The 18,394-nt window shown below is 46.0% G+C and overlaps 1 protein-coding gene across 1 annotated transcript in view; it reads left to right on the plus strand.

The window, feature by feature from the left end:
• The first annotated feature begins 16,341 nt into the window (after nt 1-16,341).
• Nucleotides 16,342-18,394, plus strand: part of LOC140406137 (vacuolar protein sorting-associated protein 37B-like) — a 50,103-nt gene continuing 48,050 nt past the window's right edge. The window contains exon 1 of the mRNA XM_072494280.1: nt 16,342-16,495. Within this exon, the coding sequence (XP_072350381.1) occupies nt 16,397-16,495 (99 nt within the window). The 5' untranslated portion in view covers nt 16,342-16,396. The remainder of the gene's footprint in view (nt 16,496-18,394) is intronic.

Raw genomic sequence — 18,394 nt, forward strand, 5'->3', positions numbered from 1 at the left:
CTGAATTTTCACTTCCCAAATGGGACACTGTCCCACTTTAATGCTGCTGATCGGTGCGACCGCAAATTCTTCGGGGCTCATGAGGCGTTGCATTGCCTGCATTGCCTGCATAGCCATCTCTCTTACCTGCTTGCTACGTTCAAATTTGGAACAGGGGGCTAAGGTGGTGTCGTAGGCTTGCGCTAATTTCCGAAAATACAGACTTCCAACAGTTTTGATGCAACAAAATCTATCAGTTTTACCTTATAACCCTGTTATGCATGCATACACACACTTCCGAATTGTGAATTATTAATCAGAACCGCTTGAACACTTGTGGTTTTTTTTGTTTTTGCTTCCAATTGGATTCTATTCAAATTTCTGGGGTTCTCCTGGAGTGGTTTTCCACTTCTATGTCGGGTCCCGGCGGAGTCGCCAATTATGTTGCTCTTATTAGCCTTAGTTTATTAGCTCTGATTATGTCACCTTTGCTCACGAGTCGCCAGGTATCTTTCTGATACCGCCACGTGGTTCAAGCTCGGGTTATGATTAATAAGTCAGCAAACCGCTTAGTAAGATTGAAATCAACGGTCATTTATTATGTACAGCAATCAATACTTACACAATAATCCTACTATCTATATCAAAACCTACCACTACTGGCCAATACTTAACTTTAGGAGATGGCCCACCAGGTCAGGGAAACGAATGGTTTATCGAATTGGATCTGGCCCGCGGGATTCAAAAGGCTGATACGGGTCGATGGCTAGGAATCTCTATCGGGTAGCGATCGCTGGAGTCAGACTTACTGTTTCTGGTCGATGTTCTTGCGAAGGTTGCGAGCAGGTGAAGAAGGGAGAGAGAGAGAGATCTGAACTTGGCCCCTCACTTTATAGGGCCCAGGGGCTTCCCGCCTTTTCGGGGCGGCCCTTGACCCTGAGTCCCAAGTGATTGGACTTGTCCCCAATCACTGGGTTCGATATGCTCCAATAATCGGGGGGTGGTCGTTCACCTGTCTTTGTTTCGGCCACTGCCGGCGCCGACAGGTCTGGCCCAGCATTCAATTGCTAATATGTTGCAATTGTTCCCGGGGATAGCCGATTAAACTGCAGATGTCTGGGTTGATGTGCTGTTAATAGTCTTGAGTATCGATCTGGGCCAACTTCCCCAGAGCCGAATACGCTATTCTGTCTGCAGCTGTCCGCTTGTGTCCTGTTGGCTGCTTTTCCCATCAGCCTTTTCGGTTAGCCGTTTTAAATCGGGTTTTGGCCGAATTAATAGGGAATCAGCCATTTTAGGTGGCTACGCCCCCGAGCCATTAGTCAGAATAAAGAAGTTAGGGAAGTCCTGCAGCAACACAAAGCAGCATTTGCACAGCACAAGCACGACTGTGGCAAGATCGCTGGCTTAGTGAACATTCCAGGTCCCGACCCCAGACCCCAAAAGCAGTACGGTTTTCCCCAAGAAGCAGAGGGAGAAATCTCCAAAGTAATACAGAGTCTGCTTGATCAAGGCGCACTCAGATCAGTAGCCTCCACAAATAACGCACCAATTTGGCCCGTCAGGAAACCCGATGGACCATGGTGACTGACCATTGATTACCGGGAACTGAACAAAGTAACCCCAGTAGTAGTCCCCACCATAGCCTCGAGTCCCGAGACCATGCTCAAACAGGGATTCCAGTCAAAATTGTTTTGGTTTTGGACATTAGCAACGGCTTTTGGTCCATTCCATTGGATAAAGCATGCCAATACAAATTCGCCTTGACATTCCAGGGACAACAATACACTTGTACGTGCCTTCCACAAGGCTTCCACAACTCCCCCTCCATTTTCCACCGACAGCTGGCAAATGGACGAGCAAAATTTTCCCGACCCGATTGTCTGGTCCAGTATGTGGACGACTTGCTACGACAGACAGACACAAAGGGAGAGCACATTTTGCTTCTCGCCGAACTCCTAGGACTCCTAAAACAGATTGGATGTAAAGTCAACCCCAAGAAGGCCCAGATTTTGCAGGAAAAAGTGATTTACTTGGGTACAGTAATCACTCATGGCAAACGCGAGATCGAGCAAAAGAGAATTGACTCGATCGTCAAATTGCCCCTTCCCCATAATGTCTCAGTCCTCCGGTCATTTCTAGGACTGGTTGGCTACTGTAGAAACCATATCGACAGTTTCGCCATAAAAGCAGCGCCCCTATCCGATCTTCTCAAGAAACAAGCACCTTGGGAATGGCTTCCACAGCACATGGATGCCATGGATGCTTTAAAAAGAGCCCTCAGCACAGCCCCCGCATCATAGGTCCCAGATCCACTTTCCCCGTACGCAATCGAAGTAGCAAGCACCGACCGAACACTTTCGGCCGCACTCCTCCAGGAACGCCATGACGAATTACGCCCTGTGGCATACGCCTCGCGCGTGTTAGATCCTGTCGAGCAAGGATTTTCTGCCTGTGAAAGGCACCTGCTCACAGTTTTTTGGGCAGTACAACACTTCGCCTACATTACAGGATTCAACCCCATCACCATTCTCACTGAACACATCCCAACACAGCTATTGTTAGACGGCCGACTTAAAGATGGCACAGTCAGCCAAATCCGCGCAGCCCGTTGGACCCTTCTTTTACAGGGATAGGACATTCCAGTTAAAAGAACCAAGACAAACTTTCCTAGCCGACAATTTGCAATATGCAGTGTGAGATCATCACCACAAACCATAATTCAGGCCCATTTATACCTATGTCAAATTCCAGGAAAGCAGGTAATACATCCCAGAGACCCCAGCCCACAGTCACGTGCACACCCCTGAAATTTATGTGGATGGCTCCTCCACAGTTTTGAATGGAAAGAGAATCACCGGTTGCGGCATTTATGTAAAAGGACGCGCAAGGAAGCGCCCTTGAAGAGATTTCATTAAAGTTGCCAGGACACTTAGGCTCGCAGGCAGCAGAACTGGCGGCCATAGCTTACATTGTTGATCACCCTGACTTGTTTCCGATCCCAGCCGACATATATTCGGACAGTTTATATGTCTGCAATAGTTTAACAGAATTCCTACCCCCGTGGGAAACTAGAGGATTCATTTCCGCAGGCGGAAAGCCCCTACCCTCAGCCCCATTACTCCGGCATATCCTAGAGACAGCTAAAGATAGGAAATATGGTATCATTAAGGTTCGCAGTCATTACCGTTCTTCCCCCCCTGGTAACATTAAAGCTGACGCCCTAGCGAAGGCAGGTTCCAGCCATGGTTACTTTTGGAAGACCCCCCCCCGAGAGCACCCCAGTACACGCGGTTCAGGTCTCACAGACCAACATTCAAGATCTAGTGAAAGCCCAAAAGGAAGATGAAAAGCTCAGGGAAGTTTTAAAAGGAACTTTCCCAGCCCCGTATGATAAGTTTAAGAATGCAATAACCACACTTGACGGTGTGATTTTGAAAGACGGTATTTATGTAGTTTCCAGCCAGGACAGGAACCAGATTATTTGTCAATTCCATGACAATCATGGACACCAAGGCATTGAACCCACCCTAACCCACCTCAGACCTCTCTGCTGGTGGCCTGATTTAAAACCGATGTAACCCATTACATTGAAAATGGCTTGATCTGTGCCCAGAACAATCCGGACAGATATGCAAGAATGGCTCAGCTTAGTCACACCCGCCCCATTAATGGCCCCTGGACGAATTTGCAGATAGATTACATCGGACCCCTACCCCCCCTGCAGAAATGGTTTTAAATATGTGTTGGTGGTCATCGACACCTTCACAAAATGGGTGGAAGCTTTTCCATCCAGAACGAATACAGTCAAAACAACAGCTAAAATCCTAACCCAGCACATCTTCACAAGATGGGGCCTCCCACGCAGTATAGAGTCTGACCAAGGCTCCCATTTTACATGACGAGTAATGAAAAACGTCTTCACAATTTTCGGAATTTCGCAGAAGTTTCACATAGCATACCACCCCCAGTCAAGCGGCATTGTAGAGAGGATGACCAGGACTTTAAAAGCCACTCTCAGGAAAATGGTGCAACAGAACAACAGCACCTGGGACTCAGTTCTCTCATTTGCTTTAATGTTCTTACGAAACATGGTATCCACATCCACAGGATACGCCCCCCACACTCTCATGACCGGACTCCCCATGAAAGGGACAGAGTGTTTATTAGGACTGGATTTGGCCAGCCCCACAGTCACCGCCCTCACGCATAAAAATGCTGTACAGCAGCTTATTGAGAATATAAATGCAGCCCAGCTCGCAGCAGCTGTGAGACTTGGGACCAGGAGGAAACAAAGCAAAGCTTGTTTCAATAAAACGGTACACGCCACCGAGTTTGTAGTAGGGCAGCAAGTGATGCTTTCCCTATACAACCCCAGTTCATTCCTTTCTCCCAAATTTTCCAGACCGTACTCCATTTCAGACAAAGTCAGCCCCTCGGTGTACAAGATCACATAACCCAACGGCAAGTCTGCGTGGTTTCACATAAACCAGCTTAAGGCTTATGGCTCGCAGAACAACCACACACACCACATCTCGCGCGCAGCAGCAGATGATCACGCCCCGCCCACAGATGACGCATTCCTACCCTCCCCCAGCCAGTCCAGCCCGTCCTCAGACACATCTTCAACTCCACCCCCAGAGGCACGACACCGCCTCTCCCTTTCTTCAACCAGCAGCGACAGCGACAGCGACAGTGATAGCGATAGCAATGATGACAGCTACAACACACCACATTATGATTACACCCCTGCACCAGGCCCCACTCCCAGCGAATCCGAGCATGATTCCAGTGACCCCTTCGAAATCACGTACATCAAGGCCCCTGACCCAGACCCACCGCCCGACGATTACGGATTAAAACCTAGTAGCTCCAACCTCGACACACGATTCTGGCACCGAGACAATTCGTTCAGTGATACAGTGTCCTTTTTGATGGAACCTGCACCATGTTTGTCGTATGTTTGTTCGTTTAATGTATATGTTAAATGTTGTTTGTGAATTTAAAAGTTTTCATGACCCCCACGCCACCACTCTTTTAACACCCACTGGCAGTTAATGTAACAAGTTTGTCGACAGACAACTGTTCAGAGGAACTAGTTTGTCAGCAGACAACCAATTATAGCTACTCTCCTGATTTGAAGGTAATCAGGAGAGGCAGCCCCCACGACGACCACATTCTTACACGTTCTTGCCGGTCGCTCAGACAGTGGAGAAACGGCACTGGTCCCCGCCCTGCCTGAGGACCCCCTCTGGTCAGCTACGCTCGGGTAGAGCACAAACGGCACTGGTCACTGTCCTAACCCGGGTTTCCACCCATTCTTACCTGTCGCGGCCCATACGCACCCCATTTTTGCACTTTTAGTTCAAAACTTTTTTGTTTGTTTCTGGCGACCCTTAGGTTGCTTCCGTATGCTATTTACATCCTCAAACACTAGGATGGTAGATCGCACAGGCTGCGAGACGGCACGCACTGTGTCAGTATTTTATTTCGGATGTCTTGTCCAAAATATTTGGTTTAAAAAAAATGAGGGAGTCACAGATGGTGACCAATTATAATGGGTAATTGGCAACAAAGGTCAGACAGACAGACATACTGTCTGTCTTAAGCAATCTTAAGAGATCTTAAGCAAGATAATAACAGATATTATGCTTGTGTCCACAGAACTCCAGAACCTCAGGAACCCCAGAGGAAGAAAAAGAAGAAGACCGACAAAAGGAAAGATGAAGACAACCATCACGTTTTTCACCTGGATCTTAGCAGGATCCCTTCAGTTGCACGTGGACGCTACTCCCCTGACCCCTACCACACAGGCCGTGAATGATTCCCACCCCTGCCATACACTGTACGCCGAGGTAGTTAACCCCGAGACAGTTACTGACACCCCGACCTGGTGTGACAAGTTTATCACCTGGTATTCACTATCTTACATCGTAGAAGCACTCTTAGTACTGGCGATACTCTGCAGTGTCATGCAGACACTTAAACTCAGAAAATGGCAGAGGAGAGCCTCCCACAACCGCACTCCAGTATACACATTTAGATCCCCTATCTTGGGACTCCAACAAACCCCCCAACCCCTTTAAGTGAATTAAAGTGCATCCGTTTTATTGTGTGTGTTTTGTTCGTTTAATAAAGAAATGTAAACCTCTGTGCTTGACTGCCAAGCCAGAGAGACATGTGTTGCTGCTATTTGTACAGTTAAAATATTGTAGATTATTTTTGATTGTTTAAGTGAGGATAGTTTATTTAGGATAGCTAGAGATTCCAGTTTTTAAATTTTGCAATGCATGTCATAGCGCCCCGTAGAATTTTATAATGATGTATGTATATAAAATAACTTAGGTAAAGTTGCAATTCATAGGACAGAGCAGTGTAGAGCCTGTGAAGTGCTTACGGGTGCCCAGCTTGGTCTGAGAACGAAGGCAACACGGTAATGTGATCCTTCACCCTTCGTGTTGAGGATCACAAGGAGAGAGTGTAGCCATCTGGGATGGCCACTTCCCGATTACAAAATGGACACTTTGCAAAGATTGCAGGGAAAATGGACAATGCTGAGAAAACAAGCAGGTTCAGAGCTTGTCTGTATATTGGAGCCGCAGCTTCCAGACAAGACCAAAACTGTAGGCCCATTAGCATACTAATGGCCCATCTCCGGGAACAAAAGAGTAACATTTGAGTAACCGATACTAAGGCAGACACCACGGCGCCAGAGGAGACTGAAACTAAGCAGGCCAACGGCCACCTAGGACATGCCCAGCCATCAGGGCACCCACCCCTTTATTGGATGAAATTGATAGGAATGATCAAGAAATGGCCCAATTGATTGGGGCCAAGTTCAAGGCCTGCCCAAAAGAGCGCGAAGCCCCTTTGGGTATAAGAAGGAGCCCCCAAGAGAGGATCGCTCTCTTGGACTTGGCTCTCACAGCGGAGAGACCCGCCCACCAGCTGCACCAGAAGTAAGTAAGTCCAAGGTCAACGCACGCTACCACACAGACGACCTTAGCTGTTCCCCTTCACCACTTCGACCCCAGCAGCCTCAGAACCGAACATTGTTCCTCTGACTGAGTGGGCGCCCGAAGCTAAGTATAGGCTTTAGCAGTAGTGATAGTTTAGTCTGTAGCATTTCGTGCATGAGTAGATATTAACTGTGTGTGTAAATAAATAAGCATTGACTTTGAACTAACTAACTGGTGTTTCGAGTCTTTGATCAGTATTCGGTTATGAACCTTGTGGCGGTATCGAAAGATACCTGGCGACTCTAGAGCAAACGTAATTAGAATTAAGGAAGGTGACCATATTGACCGCCATATTCAGAGCCAACCAAAGAGAGCAACACAGCTACCTCTTGTTAGTGGAGAGAGGTTGACCCGTGATTCAGGTGAATCAGATGACGAGGGAGCTAATAATGGTGAGAGGCTCATTTTTGGCACTAAGTGCCGTTGAATACACACCACGATCTCGTCAATGCAGCTTTCGAGAAACACCCCGCCAAATGCATTTAAAATGACAGTTTGAAATGTTTCTGTTAAATCTCGCCCATTAAGTAAAACAGGCCTTCAACATGATACCGTGTAAAGAGTCGAGCATGCAAAATACAGGTAAGGAATTTTTAATTAGCCTTGGTTTCACACCCATAATGGGGTCCACATCACATCTTCAATATCAATCTCTTGAGCACACAATGCAGCATGGGCACACTCCAGACCACTTTCCCCATACCAAATGTGCTAGTAGCGCAGTGGTTAGCACTGTTGCTTCACAGCACCAGGGACCCGGGTTCAATCCCCGGCGTGGGTCACTGTCTGTGCGGGGCCTGCACGTTCCTCCCGTGTCTGCTCCGGTTTCCTCCCACAAGTCCCGAAAGACGTTCTTGTCAGGTGAATTGGACATTCTGAATTCTCCCTCAGTAAACCTGAACAGGCGCCGGAATGTAGCAACGAGGGGCTTTTCACAGTAACTTGATTGTAGCGTTAATGTAAGCCTACTTGTGACGCTAATAAAGATTATTATTATTATTAACAGGAAAGGAACATGTATCTTTACATCAACTGATTTTGAGCTCAAAGCATTGGCGTTTGTATGGTTTACTATGGTGTCCATAGCAAGTCGCACCTTTCTGCTACAATAAACGTTAAAAATTAAAACCAGTAACTTGGGCACGTGGATTGCTTGACTACAAACTAAGAATATTCCGTTATAATGTTTTTGAGCAATATTTCAGGACTCAATTAACATGTATGTTCCAAAAGCTCAAACTAATAAAAGCCTCCTGTGAAGCAAGGCAAATTGCCATATTTTCCCCTTTTTATGGACTTCAGCATATTCAAACCTAACAGTCATATGGATCGCATTAGCAGGGCAACTGAACACTAGGAAACAAATTGAAGCCAGCACATATATTTATTTTAAGCAGGAATGCCAAACTACTGATAAACAGCAAAATTAAAACAAAGACAACACTGTTGAAAATGCAGCTCCTATGACAACCATCAATCAAACCTGCTGCTCTTTTGAGTGCAAATTGTGTTGATAATGGAGGAAAGACTATGTAACTCATTAAAGCTAAATAAACTACTATTCCAAATAAAACTCTGGTGTACAAGTGGGGGTTAACCCTATTGTTTAAAAAATATATTTCTGGAAGATAGTTAAATTGTTATAATGGAGTTCTCAATCAGAATTCACATTCCTGAAATCCGCCCTCATTCATTGCAAGAACTTGAGTATCCACAAGACACAAAATGTTTCAAAAGTTGTTTTCGCAAACTGTTAGCTGCACGTGGGGAGAAATAGTTCAATGTTTGTATTAAAACTTATCTCTAGCTATATGGACTTGAGATTTTTTAATGAGTTAGAATCTTAGAATACCTACAGTGCAGAAGGAAGCCATTCAGTTCATCAAGTCTACACTGACCCTCTGAAAGAGCACCCTACTTAGGCCCGCTCCCCAGCCCTATCTCTGTAACTCCATAACTCCACCTAACCTTTGGGCAATTTAGACAACCTTTGGGCACTAAGGGGCAATTTAGCATAGCCAATCCACCTAACCTGCACATCTATGGACTGTGGGAGGAAACCAGAGCGCTCGGAGGAAACCCACGCAGACACAGAAAGAATGTGCAGGCTCGACACAGACAGTCACCCAAGGTTGGAATTGAACCCGGGTCCTTGCACTGTAAGGCAGCAGTGCTAACCACTGTGCCACTCTAATCAGAACATTTTCTTGATGGATTGAGGCTGCTTCACTTCTCAAGGGGTAATATAGTTTTTCATTGAATGTAAGACTGCCTGCAAAAATATAATCATAAATTCATGAGATGTCACTAGCTTATGTTTACAAAGGAAGGGTATGAAGTGATGAAGAACACAGTGCTCAATGGGACAAAGACTTATGGGTGAAGTTGGGTCTTGTAATGCTAGCTGAGTGCAATTTTATGAAATTATTTCATCTTTATTTTAAAGGAAATAAAAGGTTAACTGTCCCATTAAAAGAATGGAGAAAGGAATTTTATATGCTAGCACCCCATAATATACAGCATGACTCAATACAACTAATTAGTAAAATGTTAGACATTGAACGAAGATAATTACAATTATGCTCAGTGCTACAGCTGGTAGAGTTTTTTTGCCCCTCAATACATCTCCTATTTATGCCATGTTAGGTAAGTAATTAAATGATTATGGTAAAATGTATCTGTAAGTTTTATTTTTAACAGGAATTAAGTTTATGCCCAGACAGTTCAAATGATGTCACTAAAATAATTTTTCACAGTGCCATCTGTTCTCATTTGCAATATTCCAAATCTTACCAGGATCCCTAGGATACAAATGACTATGTGTTAGAATTGAGATCAGTGATGTACGAGTGGGAATGGGCAGCATTGAGTGTGTTACAGTGTATAATTAACTCCTTTGTTGCAGACACAGCCAAATTACCCCTGGAAAGAAGCACTTCCTATGCTTTGTAACACATAAATCTTGCACTATACCAATTAAAGGGATTAAAGATGTGGCTTGTAGTTGTTCAATCTATTTAGCAGCATCCCCATTTCTCATGTGCACGATACTGGGAACTGCTATGTGTAATGCATGTTGCAGCAATGGGTGCAAAATGCTTAAATGTGTGGCTGGCTAGAGGCCTGTAGTGGAAGGTTGGAGATCATTCCATCTTCCAGCTTAGCACGGGAATCAGGTTCAGTGTACCTTTATACATTGCATTCAATGGAAGAGACAGCAGGAAAAAGATAGAATAGACCATGATACCATGTTCTACACAAGGTATGCAAGCACTGCCCTGGCAGCAATGAACAATGTGGGTGTACAGTTCCAGGTAGTGATACCTGAAGTACATTGCAAGGTAGATGAGGGAGTGTCTGTGGATGTTATTTATATGGACTTCCAGAAGGCTTTTGATGAGGATCCACACAAGAGACTGTCACCAAAAATGAAGGTGCATGCAATTCAAGACAACCGTTTGACATTAGTAGGGAATTGGGTAGGAGGAAAAAGTAATGGGTATGAATTCCAATTGGAAGTATATGATATCTCTCTGGAATCTTTACAGGAGCTTAGCTTTTCATCATATTCATCAATTGCTTAAATAAAGGAATAGACAGCCATATATCCAACTTTGCTGATGATATTGTTTGATGGCATAATAATTGTTAGGAGTAGAAAATTGCAGAGGGACATTACTTGATTAAGTTAGTGGAAACATATTGTGGCAGATTAGGTTTGCCATGGAGGTAGTGTGAGGTCACTCCGAGGAGAGCATGCCCCAGACATGGCCTAGAAATGTACACTTGTGCCTTCACATTTTTTATTCCTTCTTCACACTGTCAAATATTTATGTTATAAATGCAAGCTCGGTATTTCTTGTTTGTTCCAATCCAAACGAATGTTGTGAACACCTACAGCTTAATTTAAAAAGTACCTGTAATTCCTTTTTGTGTCATAGCTGTTTAACCATAACAATTCTTGAGTTGTCAGCTTTTTATATGCTGTGTCAGCTTTGCTGAAGTTCAGAGTCAAATTTTACTAATTTTCTAAGTTGATGCATATCATGGGATATGGGCCTTCAGTTTCGCAGCTTCAATCTCTCTATATCCCCCTTCCAAAAATCTCCAGCACAGCCTCTTTGAATGGATCAAAGGGTCTAGGTTACCATGAACTTCCTGTTCAGGACAAGATCTCCTCTGATGAACGAGGTTATGAATGATTCAAAGTAGCAGAAGAAATAAACAAATTAGAAAACAGACACAACATAACAATACATTTTAAATATTAACACGTAGCTTACATTTTTAAAATTGCATTGGTAAAAACAGATTCAGATTGAAAGAATTCTCCATTTTGCTGCTTTTGTGTTCCATGTATACAGGAAAGTATTAAAAATATGATCTCTGGGAAAAGTCTGATCAATAAATGCAAGTACTGAAATTTGTGATATTATCACCCCGGAATATTTAAAATGCCATCTTTTATGGGCAGTTATGCGGAGAACGAATTTAAAAGATTCAATGAGATGCAATAAGGGCAGCACAGTGGCACAGCGCCCTCACCGCACCAGGTACCCGGGTTCAATTCCAGCCTTGGCTCACTGTCTGTGCGGTGAAGGAGCTGATGAAGGAGCTGCGCTCCAAAAGCTAGTGACTCCAAACAAACCTGTTGGACTTTAACCTGGTGTTGCAAGACTTCTTACTGTGTGGAGTTTGCACTTTCTCCCTGTGTTTGCATGGGTTTCCTCCAGTAGTCCAAAGATGTGCAGGTAAGGTGGATTGGCTATGCTAAATTTCCCCTAGTGTCCAAAAGGTTAGGTGGGGTTACTGGGTTATGGGGATAGAGTGGGTGCAGATGGGCCAAATGGCCTCCTTCTGCACTGTAGTGATTCTATTCTATGAGATGCTGTGCATTGTAGCCTAACTGAATGGAGTCTGTAACTTTATTACAATGAAAGCCAGTTAAATAGAAACTTAGAACACCAGGTATAAGTCTTCAGATTCAATATCTTCACACTCTCGCTCTGATTAAAGGTCCTTTACTTGAAATATTAGCTGGCTATTTCCCCACAGATGCCACCGGACCTGCTGCTGTTTTCAGCATTTTCTGTTTTTAGCATTTTCTGTTTTTATTTCAGATTTCCAGCGTTTCGCATTTGCAATTAAATATTTCTAAAATTACAATAACAATATATACTCCAGTCCCCCCTGATTTGTTATGTTCTCGGTGTAACATAAGCGGCTTCCTTGTGGTGCACTTGACAAAGGAAAGTTCAGACGTGGAGATAACTTCAACACGTTTATTAAACTATTTACACTTCTATTACTGCTAATCCTACTATAGCCACCCAGACTGACTAACCAGTTGCTGCAATCCACATGGAGGGTGTAATATTGAATCAACCCTGTGTCTCTACTCACTGACCGTCTCCACTGGAAAGAGGCAGATCATGTGTGTGGTGTCCTTTATATATGGGTTGGTGTAATGTCCTCCTGTGGTGGTGTCACCTCTGTGTGTATCGTGAATGTCCATTGGCCGTATCCTATCTAACCGATCTATTGGTTGAGTGTGTGTGTGTGTGTGTGTGATGTCTTTGGTGCTCCCTCTAGTGTCTAGCTAGCCTACATGCATTTACATTGATGCACATCACCACATCCCCCTTTTTTATATTTTCTGTACACTTTGAGAAAATTGAACAAAAAACAGGTAGATAGGTTAAGGTGTATACAAGTCATGAGAACAGTGATTAAATAATAAGTCCAAATCATTTGTGTGAATCCAAAAACCATCAATCATCATGGTCAAATGTCTCTCTTGGTTATGAACGCCATCAACGTCCCTGTGCCACAGGAACCAAGAAGTGGTCAAATCACTTCGCTGTCTGATTTGGAGTCCCTTTCTTTTTCAATGTTTGTGATGATGCTGTCGGATGGCATTTTGTAGCTGATAAGGTGCTGACATTGAAGAGGTACCATCAACAGTATCATTCGAGGTCATGGATGTGCCATATGTTGAAGTTGGATAAGACTGTACATACTGGTTCTGGCCACGTGCTGTGCAGGAAGGGTGATCCTGCTGAGAACCGTTGAAGCTTGTCGAATTGGAAACAGAATTGCTGCTCGCATAAATACCTGGTGATGGTGTGAAACTAGAACCTTGCATCTGATAGGAACATGCCGTCTGGCCAGGCTGGAGTGCAGCAAACCCTGGGCTGTAACTAAGGCATCCAGTCTGTAGTGCAGATTGCGCTTGCGGTAGTCCTCCTTCGGTCTTGATTCCATTAGTGGGCAATCTGTAGTGCTGGCCTGTTTGAGAATATGCTGCCTAGACTGCTGGCTGCTGCATGCCGGAATACTGGGTTTGTCCATCATGAGCTGTCATTGGCTGCACTGCTGGTGTGGAAAGAATGTGTGGATATAGCTGTGGTGAATATTGGAGTATTCCTCTTGGACTGTAGCCGCTACTTGTTATTACTGACCCAGTGTAATTGTTAAGTGATCCATCGCCTGTCGTTGTGGCATCTGCTGTCATCACTGTGGTTGCGGCACTCCCTGTCTGGAGTAAAGTCCGGCTTACGTGAATCAGAGTCGGCGTTTGGTTGCTCCCCATCTGGAGTCTGGTCTGTTTTAACTGAGTCAGTGTTGGTTTGTTGATGCTCCCCGTCCGGAGTCTTAGCAGGTTCACTGGAGTCAGCTGAGATTTCTGGAGTCGGATCATGCAGGAATGCATTGACTTGTGGAGGGGTTCGAGCGAATGAGGGTGGAAGTATCATGGTGTCACCGGAGTCACCAGTGGTCTCACAGTGATCGTCGAGTGCCTCTGTACACACTCGCTGAGGTCTGTCACTTTGCACATCTTGCATGGGGAGTGGGATGCTGTCGTCACTCATCTCACACACCGTAGGTAGATCCTCAGTAGCTGCTTGTTGTTTACTTGGGTTGGGTAAATTGTCAGAGTCTTCATCTGGTGGCGCAAACAATGTGGGAGGATTGTCATTGTCTTGCTGTTGTCCTTCATTTGGGCTTGGACTGTCATCGTCGCTTTGTTCTTCACTATAGCATGATAGACCGTCATGGTCGTCCTGCTGTGCGCTGGAGCGTGGTAAACTGTCATAGTCTTCTTGCTATTTACTTTAGCATGGCAGACTTGCATCGTCTGCCCCTAGTTGGTCAGTGGAGGTTGCTAGGCCTTCATGGTCTTGTTCCTGCAAGGACTGCCGTTGCTTCTATCGTGGAGGCTGTCCAGAAGCTCGCTGCGGAGGCTTGTGACACTGGAGTCACGTCTTGTGTGTGCAAGAACTGCGCTCCGGAGTCTTGCGTTTCTTCTATCGTGGAGTCTGTCCACGAGCTCGCTGTGGAGGCTGTGACACTGGAGTCACTTCTTGTTCGTGCAAGGACTGCGCTCTGGAATCTTGCGTTTCTGCAATTGTGGAGTCTGTCCATGAGCTCGCTGTGGAGGCTTGTGACACTGGAGTCACTTCTTGTTCATGCAAGGACTGCGGTGTGGAGTCTTGCGTGTCTTCTTTCGTAGAGTCGGGAACCCTGAGCGGTGCGTGGACCATGCTCTGTGTGGCAGCAGGCCGCTCTCTGTGGGCTTGTACCGCTCTCTGTCTCTTGGTTTCAGGCCGTAGCATAATCCTGCACTCACGAGTCGGGATGTCATATCTGCTGGGCTGAAGAATGAATCCGCGTCTGCGTCGGGGGTCGCCAATGTGCAACACGTCTAGTTGCGGTTGGGGTAGCCTCCCAAGGTGAAAGGTTCGTCCGAGTCATAGTGTTCTAGGACCATATCATCACTGTTTGCGTCAGAGCTGGCATTGGGCTCGCGAGGTCCAGAGAAAATGTAACGGTCGGCGTCAAAGTATTCAAGGTCAGAATCATCGGTTTGGGCGTAGGTAACTGCTTGTTGCAGGGTTCTTTGGAGGTTAATTTCATTTCCTGGTTCAATTTGAGGCACTGTGCTGTCATTCCAGGTTAAGGAAGGTTGTTTTACAGCTTTAAAAGATTTTTTCTTTGATTTGGGATGTTTCCCCTTTAAATGGGAGTGGTCTGGGGCCTCTGATGTCATGACGCATGTGACATCATATGTAGGAAGCGTTTGCGCAAATCGCTGTTCCTGTACCGGGGGGCCGTTTTCGTGATTGCGCAAGTGCAGTCCCGTTAGAAAGATGGCCGCCGATCAAAACTATTCTCTGCTCCGGGATCTCGGCCTCGTGGTGAGTACTGGCGGTTCTCTTACCTTTTCTTGCTGGTTGGAGTGTGATTTCCTCACAGTATTTGCCGAATTTGTCCGGTGTAACATAAGCGGCTTCCTTGTGGTGCACTTGACAAAGGAGGGTTCAGACGCGGAGATAACTTCAACACGTTTATTAAACTATTTACACTTCTATTACTCGGGTTCGACACTACTGCTAATCCTACTACAGCTACCCAGACTGACTAACCAGCTGCTGCAATCCACGTGGTGGGTGTAATATTGAATCAACCCTGTGTCTCTACTCACTGACTGTCTCCACTGGAAAGATGCAGATCATGTATGTGGTGTCCTTTATATATGGATTGGTGTAATGCCCTCCTGTGGTGGTGTGTGAATCGTGAATGTCCATTGGTCGTATCCTATCTAACTGATCTATTGGTTGAGTGTGTGTGTGTGATGTCTTTGGTGGTCCCTCTAGTGTCTAGCTAGCCTACATGCATTTACATTGATGCACATCACCACCCCCCCCTGACCATTGCTAAGTTTCAAGCCCGCTTGCGACTCCACGTTGCCCCCCGTCCAGGGAAGAAACCCAGGCACGGCTGCAGCCTGGGAATGAGTTTCAGGCAGCTGGGACGAAGGCCACCACCGACTATGCTCTGATGGATCTGTCCATGGCCAGGAGCAGACTTACAAGGAAGTCCTTCAGCCCCGAGGGAGGCCGTAACCCACACCTGGAACACGGGCTTTGTTGTTGCACAGCTGGGGCGCGGCAGTGCGTCCTTGGGGCAGGTAGAGGTGGATGACTTCACCAAGCGTGTCATTGGTTGTGATGTCTGTCAATCATAGAGATATGGGCGGGGCCGCATCTTGACGGCCATTTCCGGTGGTGGTTGGTGCGGGGGGCGGGACTCGAGTGCCTCAGGGGTCAGCGCCGATTGGTCGAGGGACCTTGTCAATCAGAGTGGCCGGCGGTTTCCAGTGCTGGGGGCGTGGCGGCGCGACCTCAGGGGGCGGAGCTGCCTTCAGCAGCCGGAGACGAGTGGTCGAGAGGCCGTGTCAATCAGAGTGGGCGGGGAATTCCCGCGGTCGAGGGGAGGGGGCTGGGACTGGGCGGCCGCAGCTGATTGGTGGAGAGGCCGTGTCAATCAGAGTGGGCGGGGATTTCCGCTCTGGGCTGGGCTGCCTGGGAGGGGGCGACAGCTGTGTGGGAACGAAAATGTCGCTGCCCAACCTCAGCTCCCTGAGTCTGCAGGAGCTGAATGAGCTGCTGGAGGATGAGGAGAAGTTGAATACAATGGCGGAGGAGATGGAGGAGGTGAGCCTTCCTGCAAAGAGGAAAAGTGGGGAGTAACTGCCCCGGAGAGCGGGTTAGGCCCCGGGGAGGGTCGTTGGAAAAGTTGTCCGTGTGAGAGAAACAATGGAGGGAAGGCAGGAGAGAGGGGTGGGGTGAGCAGCTGTGACCGTGGGCAGGTCCTCACCCACAGGGGCCTCCCGCCTGGGAGCCTCAGTTTAACGCCTGGCTGAGGATCCTGTGTATAAACATGGAAAGGGCTGGGGCGCTGCAATGTTCTCCCGGCGGCTGCCACAGGGATAGAATCAGCCGTTGAGGGCTGGCCGGGTGGGTGGGGGGCTTGGTTGAGGGTGGGTTGCTCGTTTACTGTGTGATTCTCAAAATACTCCACGGTTGAGTAACTAGGCAGCAGAGTGAGAGAGCCGGGATGGTGCAGGTGAGTTTTCACCTGAACGTGCCCCAGGTCCACTCCCTTCTCTGTCTTCCTGCTTATAATGTGACTGTTCTGACAATCATGGAATGGTTATAGCACAGAGGAGGCTGTTTGGCATGTTGTGTCTCTGCAGGAGCAACTCGGACAGTCCCTCCGCTCTGTCTTTTCCCTGCAATGTTTTCCTCCTTTCGGGGTGCTTATCCAATTGAATTTTGAAAACTACCATTGAATTTGTCTCCACCGTGGCATAAGGCCATGTGTTCCAGATCCTAAGCCCTTGTGTAAAATGAAATAAAGCTTTTCTTATGCTTATTTTAACAATCGTTTTAAATTTGTTTTCTCTGATTCTTGATCCTTCTGCCAATGGAAATCGTTTCCCCCATCTATTCAACCCTCATGATTTTGAACCCTTTTACCAAACTTGATGAAACAACAAATGTTGTTTACAACAAATTATCTTTAAAGATTTTTCTTATTCAAAAATGCTTGCTATAATGAACAAAATGCTCCAAGCCTGTGAATTGCTAAGATGGAGAAGTGCTGTAGGTACTTGTAAACACCATCACATGCAATTTCTCCTCTGGGTGTTCAGCATTCTAGATGCACATGACACCATATGAACTGTAGCAATTCAAGAAGGCAGCTCCACCACCTTCTCATGGATGGCAAATGCCTGCCTTGTTATTGACACCCACATCTCATGGATGAATAAAACAATCCATAGAAACAAATGTCATGGTGCTAACTAACCGTTCAGCCCAAAAAACTACCTGTCCATCCTAAACCTAACTATGTAAAGAGAAAATGCTAAACTTGCCAGATGAATGCCAAAAGGCTGAGACGAAAACATTGTTTCTCTAGTGGGATCATGTATGTAATAGGAAATGAAACAGATTTTAAATTAATGTCCGAGTTTCTTTGTTCATGTGGGGAGTTGTAGGTGAAACTGAGGGTAAATGATAATTGTATTAGGTTGTGCAGATGTAATTTTAGTACTAAGTTTCAAGTCAATTTTACCTTTTTTTATTTGCATTAGAAAATTCTAATGTCCACCTTAATAATGGAACTCTCTAAACGTTTTTTAAAAATATATTTGGAGTACCCAATTATTATTTTTTCCAATTAAGGGGCAATTCATCTGCCCTGCACATCTTTGGGGTTGGCTGGGTGAAACTCACGCAGCCATGGGGAACATGTGCAAACTCCACACGGACAGTGACCCAGGGCCGGGATCGAACCCAGGTCCTCTGTGCTGTAGGCAGCAGTGCTAACCACTGTGCCACCGTGCTGCCCTGGAATCGTCTGTCATGTTGTAAGTGTGGCAGTGCATATAATGCCATGATTTTCAGACTACTGCAGGGAAAATTCTCTGAAACCAACTCTTATTTGCCTGTTTACTAATTTACAGCACATTTGAGTATTTCACTCCGGATTCTAATGTATAAAAAGACAATGCATGATTTTGAACTAGTGAGTGATACATGTGTGTA

Source organism: Scyliorhinus torazame, unplaced genomic scaffold (genome assembly GCF_047496885.1).
Source record: "Scyliorhinus torazame isolate Kashiwa2021f unplaced genomic scaffold, sScyTor2.1 scaffold_302, whole genome shotgun sequence".
Classification (NCBI taxonomy): domain Eukaryota; kingdom Metazoa; phylum Chordata; class Chondrichthyes; order Carcharhiniformes; family Scyliorhinidae; genus Scyliorhinus; species Scyliorhinus torazame.